General features: G+C 37.5%; 4 protein-coding genes across 7 annotated transcripts; 2 read left to right on the top strand and 2 right to left on the bottom strand.

Moving 5' to 3' along the window:
• The first annotated feature begins 221 nt into the window (after positions 1-221).
• On the top strand, positions 222-3,283 carry LOC110410225 (uncharacterized). 2 transcript variants are annotated; one of them, XM_021419842.2, is made up of 8 exons: positions 222-310; positions 415-477; positions 567-685; positions 872-954; positions 1,458-1,579; positions 1,953-2,066; positions 2,477-2,570; positions 2,676-3,283. In XM_021419842.2, the coding sequence occupies exons 2-8, from the start codon at positions 453-455 to the stop codon at positions 2,860-2,862; spliced, it is 744 nt and encodes a 247-aa protein (XP_021275517.1). In that variant the 5' UTR covers positions 222-310; positions 415-452; the 3' UTR covers positions 2,863-3,283. The 2 variants fall into 2 exon arrangements, with proteins under 2 accessions (XP_021275517.1, XP_021275515.1); XM_021419840.2 differs by lacking the exon at positions 222-310 and having other exon boundaries at positions 324-477; positions 1,902-2,066.
• A 1,182-nt stretch (positions 3,284-4,465) lies between these two features.
• On the top strand, positions 4,466-7,322 carry LOC110410224 (putative uncharacterized protein YDL057W). Of its 3 annotated transcripts, XM_021419838.2 has the most exons (8): positions 4,466-4,686; positions 4,772-4,859; positions 4,959-5,077; positions 5,212-5,294; positions 5,448-5,569; positions 5,995-6,159; positions 6,673-6,766; positions 6,920-7,322. In XM_021419838.2, exons 2-8 carry the CDS (start codon positions 4,829-4,831, stop codon positions 7,119-7,121), a joined length of 816 nt encoding a protein of 271 aa, XP_021275513.1. In that variant the 5' UTR covers positions 4,466-4,686; positions 4,772-4,828; the 3' UTR covers positions 7,122-7,322. The 3 variants fall into 3 exon arrangements, with proteins under 3 accessions (XP_021275513.1, XP_021275512.1, XP_021275514.1); XM_021419837.1 differs by lacking the exon at positions 4,466-4,686 and having other exon boundaries at positions 4,694-4,859; XM_021419839.2 differs by lacking the exon at positions 4,466-4,686 and having other exon boundaries at positions 4,694-4,859; positions 6,673-6,762; positions 6,920-7,060.
• Positions 7,323-7,916: 594 nt separating this feature from the next.
• On the bottom strand, positions 7,917-12,732 carry LOC110410223 (CRS1 / YhbY (CRM) domain-containing protein). The gene is given in 10 exon segments (XM_089782651.1): positions 7,917-8,018; positions 8,699-8,791; positions 8,892-8,951; positions 9,050-9,342; positions 9,420-9,576; positions 9,684-10,034; positions 10,730-10,860; positions 10,994-11,474; positions 11,724-11,767; positions 11,770-12,732. Coding segments are annotated over 10 exon segments (2,649 nt in total). The 5' UTR covers positions 12,707-12,732.
• Positions 12,733-14,848: 2,116 nt separating this feature from the next.
• LOC110411244 (cytokinin dehydrogenase 3-like) lies at positions 14,849-17,569 on the bottom strand. Its single transcript, XM_021421310.2, has 5 exons — positions 16,852-17,569; positions 16,170-16,297; positions 15,758-16,033; positions 15,379-15,647; positions 14,849-15,268 (listed from the first exon to the last, which is right to left on the bottom strand). Exons 1-5 carry the CDS (start codon positions 17,456-17,458, stop codon positions 14,974-14,976), a joined length of 1,575 nt encoding a protein of 524 aa, XP_021276985.1. The 5' UTR covers positions 17,459-17,569; the 3' UTR covers positions 14,849-14,973.
• Positions 17,570-21,901: the final 4,332 nt, after the last annotated feature.

Genomic DNA, 21,901 nt, shown 5'->3' with positions numbered 1-21,901 from the left:
ATATTTTTATATTGAAAAATATGAATTTCAATTTCTTTTTTTTTTTATATTCTTTACTGGACCAAAAATATAATCAGCACAAAAATAAATGTTTTCTGGTAGAGATGAGCCTTGTTTGTTGCAATCCAAGCTTAGTTAGTTTCTCGGGCCTAAACGGAGTGGGCCAGGCTAAGCTTTAAAGACTTATTGCACTTCGAACAGTTATCCGCTTTTTTTTTTCTGTTATAACGTCCCGTCCTGTCCCATCCACAACATTTTTGGGGCTTTGCTTTGCTGCTGTAGTGTAAGGAAAAAGAAACAGAAACACTAGGCAAGTAGATGAAATGGAAACTCTTGCTTGTAATTTTCATCCATTGATCTTCAATTTATCAAATTCTAAAACTTTCTCTTTTCTTAAATTTCCCCTTTCACCAGATCGCTTCATCTCATCGGCAACAACCTCGAGCTTGAGGATGGCTGACCCTGCGCAGAGTCCAGGTTTTATAATTTTGTTTTGAGTTTTTATGATTCATTTTTTGAAAAGTTACTTAAACGAATCGTGGCGACTGACCCTTGTTGTATTTCAGTGATTGAGCAGCAGAGAGTAGTGATTCCTAACAAGCATGGTGAAAAGCTTGTGGGATTATTGCATGAAACTGGGTCTAAAGAAATAGTAGTCTTATGCCATGGTTTCAGATCCACCAAGGTTGGTAAATTCTAGTCGAGACCTTTCATATTTCTGTTCTTTGATTTATTCAAGCATTGAAATGCTCGCATTAATTAAGAGTAAGCTGGGGCGTATAATCCGTTATTGTTGAAATGAAAATGTGATATGTAGAATCACTCATTTATGGGGTTCAAAGCCCACTTATAGAACCGGCATGTGTTCCAGGCTGATCGTACTATGATGAACCTTGCTGTTGCTTTAGAGAAAGAAGGAATCAGTGCCTTTCGTTTTGACTTTGCTGGAAATGGGTAAGTGGTATATATGCTAGGGTATTTGCTGTGGACTTTTGAGATTTAATGACTACATTCATGTTTAGTTTCCTAGTTATTTGGAGATTGCCTCATTATTATGAGGTTTCTGTTTCATAACCATTTGTGTCATGGCTATTTGGATCACCTTGGAGCTTAATTTAACTGAGAGATACCAATAGTCTGGGATGCATATAATGTCAATATCTGTTTCTTACAGATTTGATATAAAATGCTGCAGATTAGTACAGATTCTTTTTATTTAATTCTAATGGAAGGGATAATTATCTTGGACATTAATGTTCACCACACTTTTGTTGATGAATCAATTGTCAAATTTACCGGCAGAATTAGAATTACTGTATAGATACTTCTGAGAATTTGATTGTAAGTGTGCTTGATTCAATTGTGTCAAGTGGTGTATGCTCTTAATGTCAGTCTTGGGAGTTATGAATTCATTTTGATGCTTATCATCTAATTACTTGACACATTACTCATTTTAGAGAAAGCGAAGGTTCATTTGAGTTTGGTAACTACTTGCGAGAAGCTGATGATTTACATGCTGTCACCCAGCACTTTTGCCGGGAAAACCGCATTGTAAGTGCAATTCTTGGGCATAGCAAAGGTGAGTGGATTTTCCGAGGTGTTTTGCTCATAACATTTTGATCATTGATTATTGATGTTATAACTGGATACAGAAATAGAATACCACTGCTTAGAGTAGCTGTCATATATGACAAGCAGAGTTTATGAAGGAATAATTTAGATTTTAGACTCCATGTTCTTTTCATGTTGAATTAATGAGGCTTAAGTAGTCTGCTTTAATTAGCTTTGTTCAAATGCAATTTTCTTTTCAAGCAGCCTACTTACAAGGTTTGATTCAATCATCGGCTAGCAAGTTTTCATGTTTACACTCTTGCAATATAACTAAAATAATGCAAATGCAGGAGGTAATGTGGTGCTTCTCTATGCTTCTAAGTATCATGATATCCATACAGTTGTCAATGTTTCTGGCCGCTATGATTTGAAGAAAGGCATCGAAGAACGTTTTGGAAAAGATGCCATGGACAGAATTAAGAAGGATGGATTCGTTGATATCAAGAATAAGACAGGTAACTGCTATTTTGCTTCCATAATTATTCTATGAATTGAGTTTCTCACTGTTGTTTGTTAAATGTTAACTGAGAAGTCACTGGTCCTTCCAATTGAAATTTTCTTTCCCTCCAAGTGTTTCTTCTGTGGCTGCATCACAAGTGATGAAGCAAATTAAGCTGCTTCCACCAGCCTACTTCTAGCTTTTTGAATTTTAGAAGAAATATAAACATAGTAAATGACCTGTGTAAATTCTTGATATGGTTTGATCATGAACCAGAATTGGATGTAGAATGATGCAAATATCAAGATATGATGCCTCATCATTCAAGAAACTAATTGAGCAGATTCCCCTCCACCTCTTCTTGGTTGCTTAGTCATTCTAGCTTCATTTCACATTCATTGAGAATTTGAGATTTTATGTCTGTAGGAAGTGTTGAATTTCGTGTGACTGAGAAAAGTCTGATGGAGCGCTTAAGTATAGACATGCATGAAGCATGTCTTAAGATCCCTAGAGAATGCAGGTGAGAATGAACCACATCCCTCTGGAATTTTTCTTGTGGTGTTAGATAATTCTCTCAAGTTATTATTGGTATAAAAAGCAAGTCTCATGAAGTGTTCATATACAGGGTTTTGATAGTCCACGGATCTGATGAAGATATAATCCCTGTTGAAGATGCATTGGAGTTTGCCAAGATTATACCTAACCAGAAATTGCACATTGTAGAAGGAGCTGATCATAACTACACTTCACATCAAACTGAATTAGCTTCTGTGGTGTTGAGTTATATAAAGATAGCTTTACAGCAGGAGTAGGATACACCTAATTACTAGCTGCTTTTCGTGCCAATAAACAGATAAACCTTTTCATCTGAAATAAAATTTCAAGTTAATTTTAACCTTGCTCCTGGTAAGATTGTGATAGAGGGGGCTGATGGAATGTTCCCAGTGTAAGACAGAGAAATAGCATATGTTGGTCATCGCTCTTTTGTGTGTTTGGAGACAAGTCTATGTATATAAGTTTTCATTTCAGGTTCTGTTACCAAGTTGGCTAATTTAATCTTTGGTCAGGATTCACTATTAGAAAGTTTTATGATCTTGGTTGTCCTTATTGTTTACAAGCTTTCATATTTGATTAGAAGTTTTAATTTGACTTTGTGATCGCAAACTGAATTGAATGATGGATGTAATGAGGCCAACTTTTACGTTTTATTGAAGGCCAAATTCACCGTTTTAAGTAATTCCAAGATTCAGCAATACATAAAGAATGTCTTAAGTATTTGCATGCTTTGTATGTGCTGTTATGGTTAAAAGTCTCCTGGCCCATGTCACTGGCTTAGTGTTTGGGCCATTTTTTTGGGCCTAAAGATGGGGGCAAAGCTGTTAGATAACCAACCACATCTGGCGCACAAAGAGATGGGATGAGGACAACAACATGATAACTAGGAGTGTGAGGCCCAACGCTCTCAACCGATCGCCATCGTCGGTTATTGTAATCGACGGTTGTTTTTTCAACCGTCGGTTATTGTAATCGACGGTTGTTTTTTCAACCGTCGGTTGCTCCGATCGGTCTGGTCGGCTAATCGGGCGATTGTCGGGGGGGACTCCTTCCTCTCCGAACGATCGAAAAATCGACTAAAATATTAATAAAAAAAATCCATCGAGCCCTTGACGGCTCGCCTTGGACCTCACTAATTCCCCCCCTTCTGAGTCCTGACCTAAACTCCTACCCATCGCCGACCTAACTCCTTCCCCCCTCTCGAGTCCCGACCTAATTCCCCCCATCACCGACCTAACTTCTTCCCCCTCCGGCGAATCCGACCTGATTCCCACCCCCCCAACCCCCCGATTGAAACCGACCAAAACAAATCTTCTAAAAAACTTACTGAAATCGATTTTACATCAATGCGGTTCGATCAGTTATATCTTAAAAAATTTTGATCGATTTTGACGAAAAGTCGATCCGAAACCGACCCATGCACACCCTTAATGATAACCACCAAATAGAGCAGGTCCTAGATGGGGTTGATTCTTGTGGTTTTCCCCATTATGGAATACCCTGCAATTAGTCCTGTTTAAACGTTTGTTAATCATATTGTGCAAGGAACATGGGACCCACTCTGTCCAACCAATGGTGCTCCTAGACCATGTTTAACCGCATACAAGGTGTAGGTGTAGCACTAGACATCGAAGATGGTCAAAAAAAAACTGTACACACTAAGCAGAATCATTTGAATTGATTTTGGCCTCGTAACTCTTGGTTACTGAGGAACATAACTGGAGAGGTCAACTAAGCAATGAGAAAGTTGGCTCGCCAGTGTAATTGAATCGTGTGTTCAACCAAAGGTTGAGCTAGCTAAACGTCTGAAATGCTTTTAGGTTTCAATAAGCTATAAATAAAGGGTTGAATCCTTTTTGTGAGGCCTTAAATTTTTAAGATAATCAGTTAAGGTAAATTAAAAAACGAAAAACAAAGAGAGCTAGACGGAGGAGCAGTACTCTATAAAGCGGTGCCAATCTGGTACTTATTCTTGTTTCTCTGCGATCCTGTTATACGGATAAGTGATAAGTGATAAGCAGTTTTGCTTACTCCCATTTGGGGTCTTGCATTATTCGTTATAGTACAAGAAAGAGGGAGAGGTACTCAGAAATGGAAACTATTGCTTATAATTTTCATTCATTTCTCTTAAATTTATCAATTTATCCCACATCTCCTTTTCGACAGCTCCCCTTCATCTCATCCGCCAATCGCATCTCCAAAGCAAAGTCAACAACCTTGAGGATGGCTCACTCTCACTCTGCCCAAGACCCAGGTCCCAAATTAGATAGTCATTTGATTTGTAATTTTATGATTCCAGTTTTTAATGTAATAATTTTGGATGAAAAAACATTGACCCTTTTTTATATTTTAGTGATTGAGCAGCAGAAAGTGATAATTCCGAACAAGCATGGAGAAAAGCTGGTGGGATTGTTGCACGAAACTGGGTCTAAAGAGATTGTTATCTTATGCCATGGTTTTAGATCCAGAAAGGTTGGTAGTTATGAAGTTGGGTCCTTTCATCTCCTTTGCCTTGCTTTAGATAACAAATATACTGACTGTAAATGTCTGCTCACGTAGAAATAGTGATAATTTATGGAATCTCACTTGGGTTAATTCTACTTCAGGACTACAATACCATGGTGAACCTTGCTTCCGCTTTAGAGAAAGAAGGAATCAGTGTCTTTCGTTTTGACTTTGCTGGAAATGGGTGAGTAGTAGAGATTTTCTGAGCTGGTTTCTGTTGCATAGACAACATGTGTTATATGGTGTAGTTCTTACTTCTCTATTTCAATTTCGTGAGTTGTGGGCTCTCTTTGCTCTGTTTCGATTTTGTAATTTATTTTTATCATACATTATTCAGAGAGAGTGAAGGTTCATTTCAGTATGGTAACTATTCCCGAGAAGCTGATGATTTACATGCTGTAATTCAACACTTTTCTGGGGAAAATCGTGTGGTAAGTGCGATTGTTGGGCATAGCAAAGGTGAGTATCCTAAGTGTTGCATACATGAAATTTTACAAACTAGTGAAAATAGAAAATGATTTTACACTATGCAGTAGAAGTTGTATGTGAGTTTTTGAAGGGGAACCAAGTTGATGAAGATTATATCTTCTATTACATTCCAGACAATGAGTTAATTTCAGGTCTACTTTCTGTTGGATCTTGGCAATATCTTTTGTTTATAATGTTTGATCATTAATATAAGGAAGGAATATGTAACCAAGCTGACATTTAGAGTACATTTTCTTTTCATTTTGAGTTAGTGAGGCTTAAGTGTTCAGTTTGGCAATTAGATTTTTTCAGCTGTAATTTAACTAATCCATTTACTTTAATGTGATAATGGCTAGTAAGTTTCCATATGAATATTACCCTGTAAGTGTTGTAGCACTAAAATAATGTAAATGCAGGAGGCAATGTGGTGCTTCTCTATGCTTCTAAGTATCGAGATATCCATATAGTTGTCAATGTTTCTGGCCGCTACGATTTGAATAGAGGCATTGCTGAACGCTTGGGAGAGGACTTTATGCAAATAATTAAGAAGGATGGATATATTGATGTTAAGAATAAGACAGGTAATGTTTTATATTGCTTCCATGACGTGTATAAGTTCCTCACTTCTGTTTTGTTTATGTCTGTGAGGGTGTATTTGTTGTTTGTTAGGTTGAGAAAATCACGAGTCCTTCCTATGGAACTTTCCATTCAGTTTAAACGTTACTCTAAAGAATCCAGATAGGGAATGTGGCCACATAATCAGTGATGAAGACAGCTGCTTAAAGTGCTCTACTAGCTTTTGGCATTTGAGAGAAAAGAAAAATAGAAATTGTGTTAGAAATGCAAACAATTCTTTAATGTTTCCTGGAAAAAAAAACATTGCTTGTAAAATGTGGAAAGCGTAAGATGTACTACCCTATCAAAATCAAACTAGGCATATATTTTTCCCACCTACCCCACCTCTCTCTCTCTCTCTCTCTTTCAGCCCCATATATATTGCTTGGTTGCTCGCTTGCTGAATCACTCTTGTTCAATCTTTTTTTGTTTGCTCAATTGGCAACATTTCATGGTTGAATTACATTTTATGTATGTAGGAGGTGTGGAATATCATGTGACTGAGGAAAGTTTAATGGAACGCTTAAGAACAGATATGCATGAAGCTTGCCCTAAGATTGACAAAGAATGTCGGTAAAACTCTGAATCCAGAGCCTATTACTGTTCTTTCGAAATCACTGTCTCTCCATTAATTCATTGATATAGCTGTAGATGTCATTGTAAAATGACAGTTAATTACACTAATATATGCTTATATATACTTTTATTCACCAATCTTATTTACAGGGTCTTGACAGTCCATGGATCTGCTGATGAGATAATTCCCATTGAAGATGCATTGGAGTTTGCCAAGATCATACCTAATCACAAGTTACACATCATGGAAGGAGCCAATCATGGATACACCTCACATCAAACTGAGCTGGCATCCATCGTTGTGAACTTTATAAAGATAGTCTTAGAGCAAGACAAGGTTGCCCCGAAGTAGGCAATTTATGTGATCAGTGGATAAGCCTTTCATTTCAGCTTTGATGTTGAGCATTTAAACTTTTCTCCTCACAATAAAAGCGCAATTCAGGTCACCAATGGAATGTTCCAGCATTGTAAGCCCTGCAGCCGTAATTGATCTCACTTGAGCACTCTTAATAATTTGATTAAATTTCAGGAAAGCTTTGAGTCTTCCAAGTTAGTTTTGTAAGTCTTATATTCGGTCTTCGAAGAGGTGGCAATGTATATTCTTTTATTTGTTATTTTTTCACAACCATTTCCATGGCTGCAAGCTGCTAAAAAAGCAAGTTCACAGAAATATCAGATTGCTTCAAACCTATTAAGAACACAGAAGATGGAAGGAAAATAAATAAATGAACCTTTTGCTACATTATCGTATTTACAGCTCATGCGAAAGAACCTACAAGCTTCTAAAATTTGTCCGTGAATCCTAACCTAACACTAGCTGCATTAGAGGACATTTGCCAAATAATGTCAGGACAACGTCCAAGGCAAATCACAATTCTATGATCTCCATTGCTAGATGACCTTTCCCTTGCCCACCGGCTGGAATGTTAAATTATTTGTCTTTCCTTTTAAACATCTGCTGTTGCTGGTACTCCGTGCTCCAATCTGGTGGACAAACTATTATATGCACATAAGCTCCTTTTGCTCATGACCATCATCATTGCTACTGTCATGTTTCTAGATGCGCTTCCCATTAGTCCTGATTCAACCAAATATCCGTTTGCTATCAATATCAGTACAAAGGGAACATAACATCTTAGCATAAGAACTAGAAACATAAGTGACAGGTTCCCATATCAGACCACGGATGGAACTGAGACTTAACCTCAGAGCGGTCAGTCTCAGCTACATGAACCATTCTCTCCCATTTCTGCCAGATGTGATATCATTAATGTAGCAACCCAAGTCTAAGCACTGGATCAACAACTTTTCTAGCTTAAATCACGAGACCTTTAAAAGCTCAAACTCAAGTTGCTAGTAATGATGAACTTAGATTGTTATGTAAGTCTTAACAATCATATTCACATCAGATGTGGTATGTGTGGTATTACAATTCCACCCATTCAAATCCTTGATGTCCTCATTAAGATCACTAATCATCCACAAGATCAAGAACTCACCAAAGCAATGTGGAAGCCCACATTATATTAGCACAGACTCTAATACCATTTGTAACAATCCAAGTACAAGCACTGACCTAACAACTTTTTTGACCTAAACCACATGACCCTCAAAAGCTCAAGCTCAAGTTGCTAGTAATGATAAACTTAGATTGTTATATAAATCTTAATAATCACATTCACATCAGATGTGAAATATGGGATATCACAATTAAGAAAAAGAAAATTATAGATTATTAATGACTATTGTGAGATGTAAATAACTGAAGAGTCAGCATTCTTTGAGTAATAGGAAATGTGGCCAAAAGGAAGATTGTAACTTCTAAAGGGTATAACTCTCATACCAAGGTGGAAGAAATTGAACTGCATGTATATTTTCCAGCACATACATTTTACCTAGAGAGTTATAAAAGTTTAGGAGTTCATTTACCTCTTCAATATCCTCATCAAAAAGTGGAGCTTCATTCAACCTTGAGTATCAAGTTTTTTCTACATCAATCTCCTTCTGAGTTTTCATTTCTTCCTAAATTAAAAAAACATATTATTGAGATAAAAATCTTCAGCAAGCAACCACTTGCTAAATATCACTATGAAATTATATATATCTAAATTGAAAAGAATACCAGTTCTGATTTCATTAACTCAATTTTTTCCTGTAAGTCCAAGACGTGATGCTTCAGTGCCTAGAAAATGCAGGAAGCAAATTAGATAGAAGCGAAAACATTATATTTTAGTTGGAGAAGTATCATATAAAGGATCAAGAATTTTATTACTATGTTACCTCACGTCTCTGAAGTTCAACTGACTGAGCTAATGCCTGTCTTCTTGTCAACAAATTCTTGGGCCTCAATACAGAAGGACGCATGTAGTTTTTCCCTCGATAGATAATAATTGCATAGCCTTTGGTAGTTTTATCTAAAGATACTAGCAACCCACCACTCTCAGCCTCCAATGAAATTGCAATATGCTTGACTTGTGCAAAACTTTCTCCTTTGACAACTATCTTTACCAAGTCACGATATTTCCAATGCAGGTGCATGTTTTCTATTGTCCCATCATAAACACCTCGTCTTCCTAAAACAGAAAAACCACATAAATATTTGACTTGTCCTGTCAGAAGCAATAAGCAGAAGCAAAGTCCCCATTCTTACCCAAAAGCAAGTAGGGTTTCATACTCAGACCAATCTTATGAAATAAAATTCTTTCCTCCCCACTCAAAGTTTCCAAATCGGTTGGGAGATCTGCTGGTTCCAGATGCTGCTGCATTTTAGCCAAAGCTTTATTGGCCTTTCTCAGCTTCCCATTAGCCTAGGACCATAAAATTAGAAACACGGCATACATCAGAAAGAGTGTCAGGGTTATAAAATGTTTGAGAATATTTTTATAGTTTCTTAGTTACTGTATCTGTAACTTACAAGAGTTAGTTTCTTCTCAAGATATCTGACTAGTGAAGCCTGTTGAGTCAAAGCTGAGTTTTTCTTCATTTCCTCCACCTCTTCAACACTTGGTTGGTGCCCCCAGCGAGACGTTGCAGCAGTGGTTTCTGCAAGGGTGCCAGCAACCAAAGGAAGTTTAGAAGCTTTGGCATTAGATCCAACCAAGGCCAGGGCCCTCTCTCGTGCTTTCTCTTCCTCCTCTTGTTGAAGATTTCTTGATTTTTGCCTCTCTTTCAATGTCTTTGTTACAACAGGTGGCAAGAAGTCACTGCCCCTGTAAAAGACAATAAATTCCTTGTTTCTGGAAAGCAGTGTCCCCCCTGTCAATTGCTGCATAGGCAAAATGCATATGCAATAAGCAATAAGCATCTAAGAAGCAACGGATTAGAGCACCAAAAGAATAGAGAAAAAAAGGCAATTGTCCAAAAGCCTGATAGAATAAGTAATAAGGTAGCCTGAGCTTGAATTTGGTGTGTAAAAAAACAAATCTCAAAGATTAGTAAAATCAAGCCAAAAGCAATGGATTTATAGTATTCTAATCCATCCTTATTCTGCTCAAACATTGAAATACCTGTTTTCATTATCTAACACAAAAAATTTAGCAAAATTTTGAACATAGTCATCAACATGCATTTGCTTCAAATTTGAAATGATGATGTGCCTCATTAGCATACCATATAATACATAACTGAATGTATGTTTCTCACTGAGCAGAAAACTTCCATCAACAAGTTCATTTCAAGAGAGTTAAAAAAGGGATGAAAGGGGAGGAGGGGAGTCTGCTATATAATACATGAGAATATCAAAATACTAAATTTAGGGGCTAAACAGACAATGATATCGATAGGTTTACATATCATTTTTCTCTTTCCTTTCATAAGAGAAACAGCAATATCCAGGTGATGGGAAGTGTCTTCTTTAGAATACTTGAATCCCTCATTTCATATTCCTTCCATAAGCTGACTAAATCCTCAAAAATATTTAAATTTACATTTCAAGATGCAACAATATCTGTAATCTCTCACCTTGAGTTCTTCAGCCATTCTTTCATTGCGTGTATTTTGCACTCCACGTTTGATGGCTATCTTTGCAATAGCACTTCTTTCCCATAGCTTCACCATAGCCTGTGCCAGGCCTTGCAGTTCCCTGTTTCTTCCTGTAAAAATCAGGAAATAGAATCCCTCAAAAAGAAACTGATTTGGTGATTAAATAAAAGAAAAAGGAAAAACAGGAGAAAAACGAAAAAGAAATATCTGGCAATTCAAAGACCATCTCATACATTAATTTACCTAAAGCAAAATGTGGAGGCACCGTCCTTGCAAGCCTACGGAAAGAAGTCATTTCACGGTCCCTTAAACAATGTCTTATCCCATAAGGAAGACGTCTGAATGGGGGTTGATATCCAGGAACAACAGGAGGAAGCAGGTCAGCATCAACAGGCAATGGTTCACGACCTGACCAATCTTTATACCGTGGACCTAATTCATCTAACAAATGGTTGAGTTCACACAAATCCATGAGCTCTTCTTTAGACAAATCAGTTAAATACTCTGAAGAAGAAGGCATGAAGGACTCCATGGTCCTAACAGATTCTTTAACTACTATATTTTGGGTGGTATCAGATTCAACATTATTTGAACAATCCAAAGCATTCATATCAACCTTATTCTGACTGGTATATGATTGAACACAATGAAGTTTGTAGGCCATCCCCCTGTACAACACCAATGAGCTGCCTGATCTCCATATAACCAATCCCCCAGTTCTTTTCTGATGAAAAATAAAGATAATTAATATACGATAGCTAGCAGACTCAATTCTGATAAACACAACATTAAATAGGTGGACTCAATTCTGTATGAATTCTACTCTAAACTAAGATTCCAGTTTCAGTCAATAATATTTTCAATAAATCTATCCACTGGAAGTATATCATCAAAGACAAAAACAGAGTGAAATGATTTAATATTTCAAGTAATTATAGAAATATAACAAATCAAAGCAATGTAAAAAACTAACCTCCATAATCTCATGTGTTCTTTTCATGTTAAGAGAAAGAGGCCCTCAAACTTCAACTTAACCACCTCATCCATCTTCCATCTCTCATGAATGTACTCCACTAAGGCCTGCGTGATCCCTGCAATTCCAACTTTTGTTCTCTCCACCATCCTCAATGCAACATTCCTTAGCCTGCGCAATTCATGCTCCGGTATCATTTTGTCCACCATCACTGTGTTGCTCCTCTTCTTACTTTCCCGCTATCCTCTTTCAACTGAACCACCCTCATCATCACTAGTAGAAACCTCGACATTCTCTCTGGAAGAAACTACATCGTTCAAGCCGTCAGCTGCTGCAACCTCGTTTTCAACTGGTAATCCAATTTTTTTCTTATTTATGTTAACTTCCTCATTTAAAGATTCTGATTTTTCAATTAGGCCACCAACAACTTCAGCCTTGTTTCCTCCTGGAAACTCAATTGTTTTCTTACTAGCAAAACTATCTCCTATTTTAGACTCAAAATTTGAAATTTCAGGCACAAAATCAAAATGGGGTTCATTGAATTCGCTTCCATGAGACCAAGGAGCAGAAATTACCCGACTCGGTAAAGAGGACCTCACTGGGTCACTCCCTTCAACTTGTGGGTCCTCATCACTTTCTGACTTAGATATGGGCCCGCTAAAAGACTGCTCTCTTTCCACTTCTTCTTCTTCTTCTTCAAGTTCCTCTTGTTCTTGCCATGGAAACTTCTCTCTTGTGGAAGTGATTGGTTTTAGAGACCATTTATCCTTAATTTGATCCAAAAAACTTGGCTTGGGCTTCCTCTTCCTAGTTATCTCAACACCAACCTTTATTGTTTGATGAGAACAACAAGAAGGTTTGAATTTGAGAGCTCTGAAACTATTATTTGGAAAGTGGGTTCGGGCCTGCAAAAGCAGAAAGTAAAGAGAACGTGCAGATGTTGGGAAAGCTTGATGATTTACTGGAAATGGTGAGAGGTCCATGGCTAAGCCACAGTGAAGAAGAACACCGAAATCTTTTATAGCGCACCGTGCTGGAGATTCTATGGTACCGTGCCTACTAGTATTAATCAGTGACCAATTAAATCCTGCCACCTCAAGTGTTAATAATATGCTCCAACCTTACCGTACTCTTCAAAAAGAAAATAAAGAAGGCCCAATGGAAGCCCACCTTGAAGAGTTGGGGTGCGGAGCCCCTATTTGTCAAGCCAGGCCCGTAGGCTCATTCTTTGTGGCTTGAACCCAAACAAGCAGTAAGGAATTGGGAATGAACTCGGGCCTCCATCCTCATCGGCCTTAGTAATCCAGGATCTGTCCTTTTTGAGGTCCCAAAGGTTCACTTTATATAATTTTACAGATTCTTACAAACATTCTACATTAACGTCTAATCTCATGGTTAAATTATATATTTTTATTATTTGAATTTAAAGTTCAAAATTTTAAAATTAGGGATTAAAAATTTTTTATCAATAAAATAAAAATATAAACCCGTGACGTAAAATTATGAAAAAAATATAAAATGAAGTAACAGAGTTTTGTTCTATATAATTAAATCATCACTTCAGTAAAATCATCATGTTAATCAGGGTCAAGAAGATGGACCAGAGGTTATGACATGTTGAATTGAAAGATGAAATAGTTTGAAAAAAGAGAGTGATTTTGCAAGCACAAGTGATGGCATATGGTAAATGTTTGTAGTTGGCCATGATTAAGTTGTTAAACAAAAACATGATTGCTCCGACAGCTTAAAATCTTTGAATGCTTTAAGGCGTCGAAATCAAATCCTAATACCAATAATTACTCGGAAGAAATTTTGACAGGGAATGAGTAGGAAACTGGGAGGAAGGAAGAGAGCAAAAGTGGGTTAGATATGAACACGGATTTCCATTTAAGAGGAAAAACCACACGTGGGTCTGCTGGCGATGAAGACGAATGGAGGAGCTGTTGTTTTCCTCTTCCTTCGCATGGTATAATCCCTTAAGAAACAAAGTCTGCTCAAAAGGAAAATAACCTTTGCATTGAGCAAAACGTGTGGATTTTCAACTCAAAAAGAGTATTTTAACAGTAGTATATATGGTTTCTCACATCATCTTTCTTTTCTTTTCTTTTCTTTTGCAAAAGATGTTAATTACAAAACACTAATTAATATAAAAACACCGACAAGCTTTTATGGGAAAAAGTCAAAAAATGATGGAGGGGGAGCAGCCAGATTGCTTCATGTCTCCTGGTTTTGAGCAATATGTATTAAGAGTTGCCAACATCCTGAAACATTATAATAAGCTAAGGTTGATAAAAATTAAAAAAAAAAGGGGCCTTTCTTTATGTGATTCTTGCGGCTATAGCCAGCAGCAGGCACTGAGGAGATCATGGATATTAATTACTAGTAATTTTTTATTCAAGTGAAAAGGGAATTTGAAACCTTATACAAGCTAATTTTACTCTTGTCTATGCCATGATTATAGTGGTAGTAGTGTTAATTGATCTACCTCACTATTGGAGGCAATGTTGCCTACCACACCAATCATAGTCTTTTAATATTCTTTCTTTCTCCTTTGGTCAGGAGATGTTCCTAAACTTCTTTAAGCATTTCACACTATTCTTTTACATGGTGTAGTATGAGCTGAACTCTTTCCTTTGAATTATGGAATTCTTTTCATTCTTGTGAGGATTGGATAATTAACATGGATTATACACAGACTAACCAGTACATGTAATGTGTACCAACCTTTTGATCACTCCAAATTTAGGTGAGGAGAATATCAATTGGACCATTTTGCAGACTTAGTTATAAACGGAATAGTCCAATATTCTTAGATTAATTTAAATATTGAAAAGGTTCTCAGTTTAATAAAAATAGATGAAAGAAGGTTAAGGATTACATTAAAAATATGAGAGGAGGTTCCAGTTGTTGGATTCTCTCACTAATTTATGCAAGTGCATGTACATGAAATGTATGTGTGATTTTTATGATTATTCTTTGTTATCTAATTGTTGCACTACTCATTATACAAAGGAGATTGATTGTAAGTTTTAATGGCAAGATTATAGAGGGAAAGAAATAAAAAAGAAGCAAAGAGAATATTCGACCATTAATCTACATATTAATTGGGTTAACTTGTGAGAAGAATATATACCACAACTCATAGAGTTATATACTAACTTTCCCCCTAAAAAGCCCAGGAAAAGAATATATTATTTGTACTACTAATAACCCTAAAAGTACCAAAAACAAAAAAGATAGATACTAGGACTTAATTGTTATTGAAAATCCTTTGTCCTGGTGACAATATCATTTTGGGATCAAACTGATGTTTTCTCTGTTGGAAAGTCTTCCATTTTGAGCCAAAGTGCTGAATCCATTCTTCCTTGGCGGTGTAATGAGGAAGATACTGCTTAACCCCAATACCAGCCTTACCACAGAAATGCATTATTTCCTTATTTTGATCATCAAAGGCTTCCCAATCATTAAACCCACTAGAATGCAAGATTCCTACTGTGTAGAAAATATCTTCGTCTGGTATTACAGCTGACATCCTATCATCCCATCTGCCATCATTCAACATCAAATTATTATTGAAAGTATCAAAGCTTTTGGTTCAGTACAAAAATCAAAGAATGTAAAAAAATAATATAAAATTTTAATTAGAAACACTTACTTTTTTCTGTTCATGGGATAAAGGAGGACAGGTCCTGTAGTAATGTTTCGTTCAAGGACGATGCCCTTGAAGACACCATCATTAAAATCTGCTATCTGAGATTTGGGTATAAAAAGATTCAACCATGGATGGGGAACATCCCATAATCCTTGTGACTTAAGCTTCAGCTCTCCACTTCGGACTCTATTCAAGAATTCTGCATAGAGGACATCTTTTTCGAACATGAGTCCCGGCATGTAGCTCAAACCTTTCAAAAGCTGTTGCAGCTCCTAAAAAGGAAAAATCCATAGGCAAATTATTACCCTATTATATTCAGCAAAAACATTATGGTATTCATGATCATATATCTTTTGTAAGAATGATAAACGCGATCATTTACCATGTCCACTGTGCTTTTGGTTTGATCATCATAATGCTTGACAACTTCAAGACAGTAGATGATGCGATGCTCGGTTATCAAGGACATTATTTTGGGGTGATCTGCGGGTGGGAAAAAGGAGGATCTCCAGTTGTCAGGAGAACCCTGATCCATCATAAGTGAACCTTCCAAATAATCTAGTGCATTCTTGTCTTTCCTTCCATTTATCGAGATCAAAAGCTCTTGGTCTCTAGTAAAAGCAGAGAAATCATTGTACAACATTCGTACCCACTTAACCTGAGAACAGAATCACCGGAACAGAATCATCAGGGTCTCAAAATTAAATTTAATTGAGAGAGATTGAACATAAAACAAAGGAAAAGAATGGCTCATATGAGTGGGGCTAATAAGCATGTTCCGAAGTAATATTTACCCTTTTTGGGGCTGGCTCAAGTGGAATTCTTGCCCTGGTTATTATTCCAAACTGACCTAAACCTCCCAGAACAGCATGAAAGAGCTCTGAATTCTTCTTTGGGGAGCAAGTATGAAAATCAGCTTTTCCTGAAATTGAAGAGGCAGAGACCTAGCTCGTAAGTAAACCCAAACCCTCTAAACAACTGCATGCATGCAAGCAACATAGAGCATTTAAATATGTAGACCATAAAACTTATAATATAGTCGTCTAATGTTAGCTTTTTTTTGTTGTAATACGGTACACTAAAACATAAAATAATTGGACGGGGAGAAAAACTAACAATCTGACCCTTTAAACACCGTTTGGTTAAATCTACCAGGGGGTTGTCCTCGCATGAAATATAATTATGAGAGGAATCAAATTATTTACAGTGACATCATACATTATTGTAAACCGATTGGAAAATTTTGAATTTGTATGAAACGTCTGTGGCTAAGGGATGCTCAGCGCCGTGTGAACTTTTGTCCATGGCTTCCTACCCGTGGGACCCTGGACGAGTACGTTTCCAGAAATAATTAAATATATGTGAGAAGGACTACATTTAAATGTATAATGATCAACCACCAGCTAATTTGTCTGATCAGGGTTTTTCAACAGAGGGAAAAAGAAAATGTGGAAAGGAGAGGTGGAAGAATCATACCTGTTATTACATCCATTTCATAAACATTACTGATCTGCGGACCATATCGAAAGGTTTGCCCACTAATTCCTGCATTGGAGAGTGTCCCACCTACGGTTAGGTACAAATAATCAGTCCAGGAAACGGGTGCAAGTCCACGTTCCAATGTGGCGTTTAGCACATCAATCCAAAGCTGTTCGCCTCCAACATCTGCGCAACACCCGTCACTCGAGATTCGGATTCCGCTTCCGTTTCGATGATTCTTCATAGATGTCATGTCCACCACCACCCCGTTGTTTGCCATGGCCTGGCCCCTGACAGAATGGCCGTGCCCTTTGGCTGCTATGCTGAAGGGAACCGAACTGTTGTAGCTGAATTTTACAAGGGTAGCAATGTCTTCGGCGGATGAAGGGTGAAGAACTGCTTCAGGAATGGCTTTCACAATGTGACCAAAATCTTGAGAGGCTGATTCAATGGCTGAAGGATTAACGGATAGCTTGCCAGCAATTTCAAGGGTTAGGAACTTAGGTGAAATATTCCAGGCCTTCGATATCCCTATGATGGACATCAAACGGCCTATAATGAAATTAGCCGTGAAATATGTTGTGATTGGAAAATCCACAGCCATGTCTTTCTGGTGAATGAAACTCAAGCAGCGAAATTAAACAAAGAAAGGGAAAGCAAAAGGAGTTAAGAAGAGGAAAAGAGAAGTTGTCTCTCTTAGCTTTTGTGGTTTGAGTTGTTTTATGGGGATGGTGAAAGGGAGAAGACGAGGAGGATATATATATACACAGGGTCGTGGAAATTTTGCATGAAAACGATGGAGTATAGGAGAAACATCTTGGTTGGTGAAGAAACGACGCCGTAGGGTTGTGGTTAATTACTAGTGTACTACTTTGTCAATGTTTCCGAAATTTCAAGGACAAGAGCCCTGGGATCCAGTGCATGATTTACTCGTGTCATGGGAATATAATAATTCGTCTAATACGTGTTTAGTGTGTCTTTGTACGATATAATGGGCCTATTGCAAATGGGCCAAACCCAGTTAATTTCGACCGTCGGATCATGATCTTGTGGTCAATATTAGTCAAGCTGGGTCAATTGGGCTCGTACCAAACGTTCCCGTGGCATCTTTCGATCATTGTAAAAGTATTTCTTTTCCCATTTTAACATGCAGGTTGGTCAAAATTAGGTAATCATCCAGAGGATCTTTAAGATTTTTTTTTTCTCTCTTTTGGGGTTTGGAAGAACTCTTACGAATCAAGGCATTGGGTGTTTCGATGATTCAGACGGGTGAGTTTGCATGAGAAATGGAGAGTGGTGGAGACATCAGCCAGATTTTTCTTCTTTAGAAGATTTGGTTTGTATGTATCTTAGGCTACATGCAAATCGAATAAAGTCAATTTGGGACCATATAATTAACCCAACCCAGCCTTAGTTGTCTCATTAATTAACTCACTGTCCAGTCTAAATTGAATGAATCCCCAAAACCAGTAGTATAAATTTAACTTGTTTGGATCCCAAAGTATGCTTTAATTACCCAAGTCTCTATGTTGAATGTTGTACCAAACTTTCAAGAGAGTTAGAGAATTAATTAATTAATGTCTATATAAAGAAATCTAAATCAACTTGCATGCAAGATATAGCTAGACAACAACATCATGCCATGCACACGGAAGAATACCAAGGGAAAAAATTGAATTGAACACCAAGAAATTTGACCCTTTCCCATGTATCATTGCCGTGCTAGCAAAAAATTTATCATCGAAGGAATGAAATCAGGGGAATTGTATATTCTTCATCTTCTGTTTTTTTAAGTGAAGAAAAGAGAACAAGTCAGTGAGTCGTGTTGAGGCATATATTGATATTGTAATGCAAGAAATCGCGAAAAAAATGTATATACTTAGGTCCTAGATTCGGTTGGAATTCAAGTATTAGACTGACAAAAAACATTTCATTCAAAGGACAATCTTTGACCTAAAGATCTTACAGGTACGAAGACCTATCAGATAGCAGACCCTTCAACATTCATAAATCCTGTTAATACTATATTATTAGGAATGAAATCTTTAAGACTCATGTGCAACATGCAAGTCTAAAATTTATTAAATGCCTTGCCAATCGGAACAAAAAAAATGACAAACCAAATGTGCCAAGAATGTCCATTGGAGTTGTTTTTAAGTGATATTATAACAACAAGAAACTATCATGAAAACAACTAAGCATGCCATCCTCACATGCCAAAACAGTGACAGTTAGGTTTTTATACCTAACAGAAGACAGTGAAAAGTAGAAGAAGAAAGGTGGGTCACGACCACATAACTTGGAAATTTGGGATTATAACTAAACCATGAATTAACAATATGCACCATTCAGAAGACCAAAGAGCTAGCTAGCTAGCTAGCGATGACTTCAATCTCGGTTGCCACTGGTGCTATCTTGTATTGCCAAAATATATGAATCCTGTTGCTTGAACTTAGACTGCCAAGTTAGGATCAATGCCATCAAATTCAAAACATGTGACAAGCTTATGCCTTGGTCTCATGCGGAATCTCTTTTCCGCCATTAGCAAATGACAACGTGAAGAAATTCATTGGCTTTAACACATAGTGTAATTATATTTTAGTCAAAAACTATATATGAAGGTGGAGTACAATTTTGTCAAAAGTGCGGAAGGGGGAATTCAGATTCTCTGGATGAGCTGTTTAAAGATACGATATGGAAAACACACAAATGAGTTTTCAAATGTCATGCTTCTTCATGATGAATACTACACAGAGAAAGGGGGAGATTGAGAGAGAGAAACTAAGATGATATTGAGCGTCTTCGTGACGAATGACAAGCAAGCATGAGTCATGAGTGAGAGCCAAATCAAAAGGCCCCGTGCAGAAAAACATGGGTAGGGACCTCGAGAGGAAGGGGGGGGTTGGGGGGTTGCGGGGACTATTGTGAGATGCTGAAAATCTTTATGGGGATCGAAGCCAGCCCACAAGATCACGTGGTCCAAAACAACACCATCAGCCATCAGCCATCAGCCATCAGCCATCAGCCCTTCACTCCCCCACCCCTTTCTTTTCTTTCCTTCCCCCCTTTACACCGCCAAAATCTATGTCACTGTGATTGCTCACGTACAGCAATCATTCCGACCCATACGTGCAAGGGAAAAGTACAAATAATAAAAGCACTTAGCTTAATTATGTTGTTTCTTAATTAAACAGCATAAATTGCTCTCTTTGGAGCTCAAAAAAGTTGACGTATACTGTTAATCCGCACTGAGTAGTAGTAGTAGTGTGTATAAATATAAAACATGAAAAGAAAGTCATTAATCGAAAAGAAGAAGACGTGAGGGATATGTTGATGGCTAAAATTACAAGTCTTTTGAATGATGAGAGAGAGAGAGAGAGAGAAAGGCTTTTGAAGTTAGCATTTTTGTCTTCTATAGTTTTTTATTCCAACTTTCACCATATAATGTCAAACTATCTTCTTCAGAATGGAAAAGTCGACTATGGACCATCACACAGTGATAATCCTGTATGTAACTACAGCCTTGATGGGGATATTTGCTCATAAAAGGTTGCTAATAGAACAAACAGATCAGAACTTAAAACCTGTCACCTAGCTACAATCTTGTTGGAGAAATTCCCTAGGAATCGATTAATCAAACGGTTTATTGAAAACAGTTGAGGAAAACAACAGATGATCCTAATTGATGAAAGTGTGTGTGGGAGTGTTTTACACGATCCAAAGACTGGGAGGTGGCGTTAGGTCGGGAAGTTTGCTGTCGATGCCCGTGGCGGGAAGGAACTTTTTGGGCACCGAAGGTAATCAAAAAGCTTAACAAAACGACCCCACTTGTGAGTGCAACTTGCTCAGTTTTTACATGAGCTCGTGCTTTGGCTCTGTCTGTACTGTGGGGCGCTTTACAGAGAGATTTCGAGCAGACAAGATGGAAGATACGTCCTAGAATAGGAGCCATAGCCCTCTCTCTCTCTCTCTCTCCTTCCTAGCTAGCCAGTGAAAAGAAAAGAGAAAAAAAAAAGTTTCTGCTCTTAGGCAGTCGCATTCATCTCTCAATTTCTGTTCCTTTATCACTATTGGCATTACCTATTCTTGTTAGTACACGGCGAGAGGTACTTCCATAGTATTACCAGCATTTTCTTTACAGCTTGGAGCTTTCTATGTTCATCTCTGAGTTGTCATAATTTACAGTCAATTAACAGTGGCTTATCTCATTTCAATCTCAAAACTATGTTTAGGATTTATTGCTGTACAACTAGCTAGAGAGTGATGTACAGAATATGTACCGTAAATCATTACTATCTGACCCTGTACTAAATAATCACATGCTTAATTAGAGTTATCTCAGTGCTTATAATCAATTTATCAACAATTCTGTTCACGATATATCCCCATTGATATCATTTGAACCACCAACATCTCATCGACATCAAGATCACATAGGCCATAGATAACAGAGGGAATATTTCTACTTTCTAGACTCTACCAACGACCTACTGAACAAGACGCAGTCTTCTTAATAAGAGACATTATTACCTAAACTCCTACAGCAGGCACGATCGGATCCCCAGATTTTGAACTTATATTTTGGAGCGCCCCCAGCATTGATCCTGCAGCAGGTCTTAGTCACAATAACTGTATCCATGTGCATGGAAGAATTAAATCAAGAAAAGCACCATCTCCTTTATATTGAATTAATCTCTTCTGGTTCTTGCATTCTGTGGTCAAGTTTTTCCCAGTGCTGCAAACTTCAATCTCCTTTCCGAATATCTGCTGTTGGATCTTGGGTGATCTCTCACATGATCCTTTCAATCAACCAAGTTCTTTCAATCTGTACAGGAACGCGGGGTCCCAGCCCCAGTTGGAATCTAAGCTAAAGTACTATGTACTTGGATACTCTGAGCACTGCCCTCCTACTCCTTCAATCTATCATGCGCCGATACTCCAATGTTTTCTAGCAGAAGCTCTGTAGCTGAAATGAGAAACAGATTAATTTTGGTCAAAATTGAAGATTGGTCCTTTCACGGTATAAATTTTAAGAATTTGATCGCCT

The sequence above is a fragment of the Theobroma umbraticum genome, unplaced genomic scaffold (assembly GCF_002168275.2).
Source record: "Theobroma umbraticum cultivar Fairchild unplaced genomic scaffold, ASM216827v3 scaffold_56.0, whole genome shotgun sequence".
Taxonomy (NCBI): domain Eukaryota; kingdom Viridiplantae; phylum Streptophyta; class Magnoliopsida; order Malvales; family Malvaceae; genus Theobroma; species Theobroma umbraticum.
The sequence above is the reverse complement of the archived record's forward strand: the minus strand, read 5'-3'. Positions and strand labels throughout refer to the sequence as shown.

Coding starts and splice junctions, on each gene's coding strand:
- LOC110410225 (XM_021419840.2), top strand. CDS start 324: ATGGAAACTCTTGCTTGTAATTTTCATCCATTGATCTTCAATTTATCA. Junction 478..566: donor TGACCCTGCGCAGAGTCCAG/GTTTTATAATTT, acceptor GTTGTATTTCAG/TGATTGAGCAGCAGAGAGTA. Junction 686..871: donor ATGGTTTCAGATCCACCAAG/GTTGGTAAATTC, acceptor CATGTGTTCCAG/GCTGATCGTACTATGATGAA.
- LOC110410224 (XM_021419837.1), top strand. CDS start 4,697: ATGGAAACTATTGCTTATAATTTTCATTCATTTCTCTTAAATTTATCA. Junction 5,295..5,447: donor TTTGACTTTGCTGGAAATGG/GTGAGTAGTAGA, acceptor TACATTATTCAG/AGAGAGTGAAGGTTCATTTC. Junction 5,570..5,994: donor GATTGTTGGGCATAGCAAAG/GTGAGTATCCTA, acceptor ATGTAAATGCAG/GAGGCAATGTGGTGCTTCTC.
- LOC110411244 (XM_021421310.2), bottom strand. CDS start 17,458: ATGGCTGTGGATTTTCCAATCACAACATATTTCACGGCTAATTTCATT. Junction 15,648..15,757: donor CCAAAAGCACAGTGGACATG/GTAAATGATCGC, acceptor TTTCCTTTTTAG/GAGCTGCAACAGCTTTTGAA. Junction 15,269..15,378: donor TATCCCATGAACAGAAAAAA/GTAAGTGTTTCT, acceptor GAATGATGGCAG/ATGGGATGATAGGATGTCAG.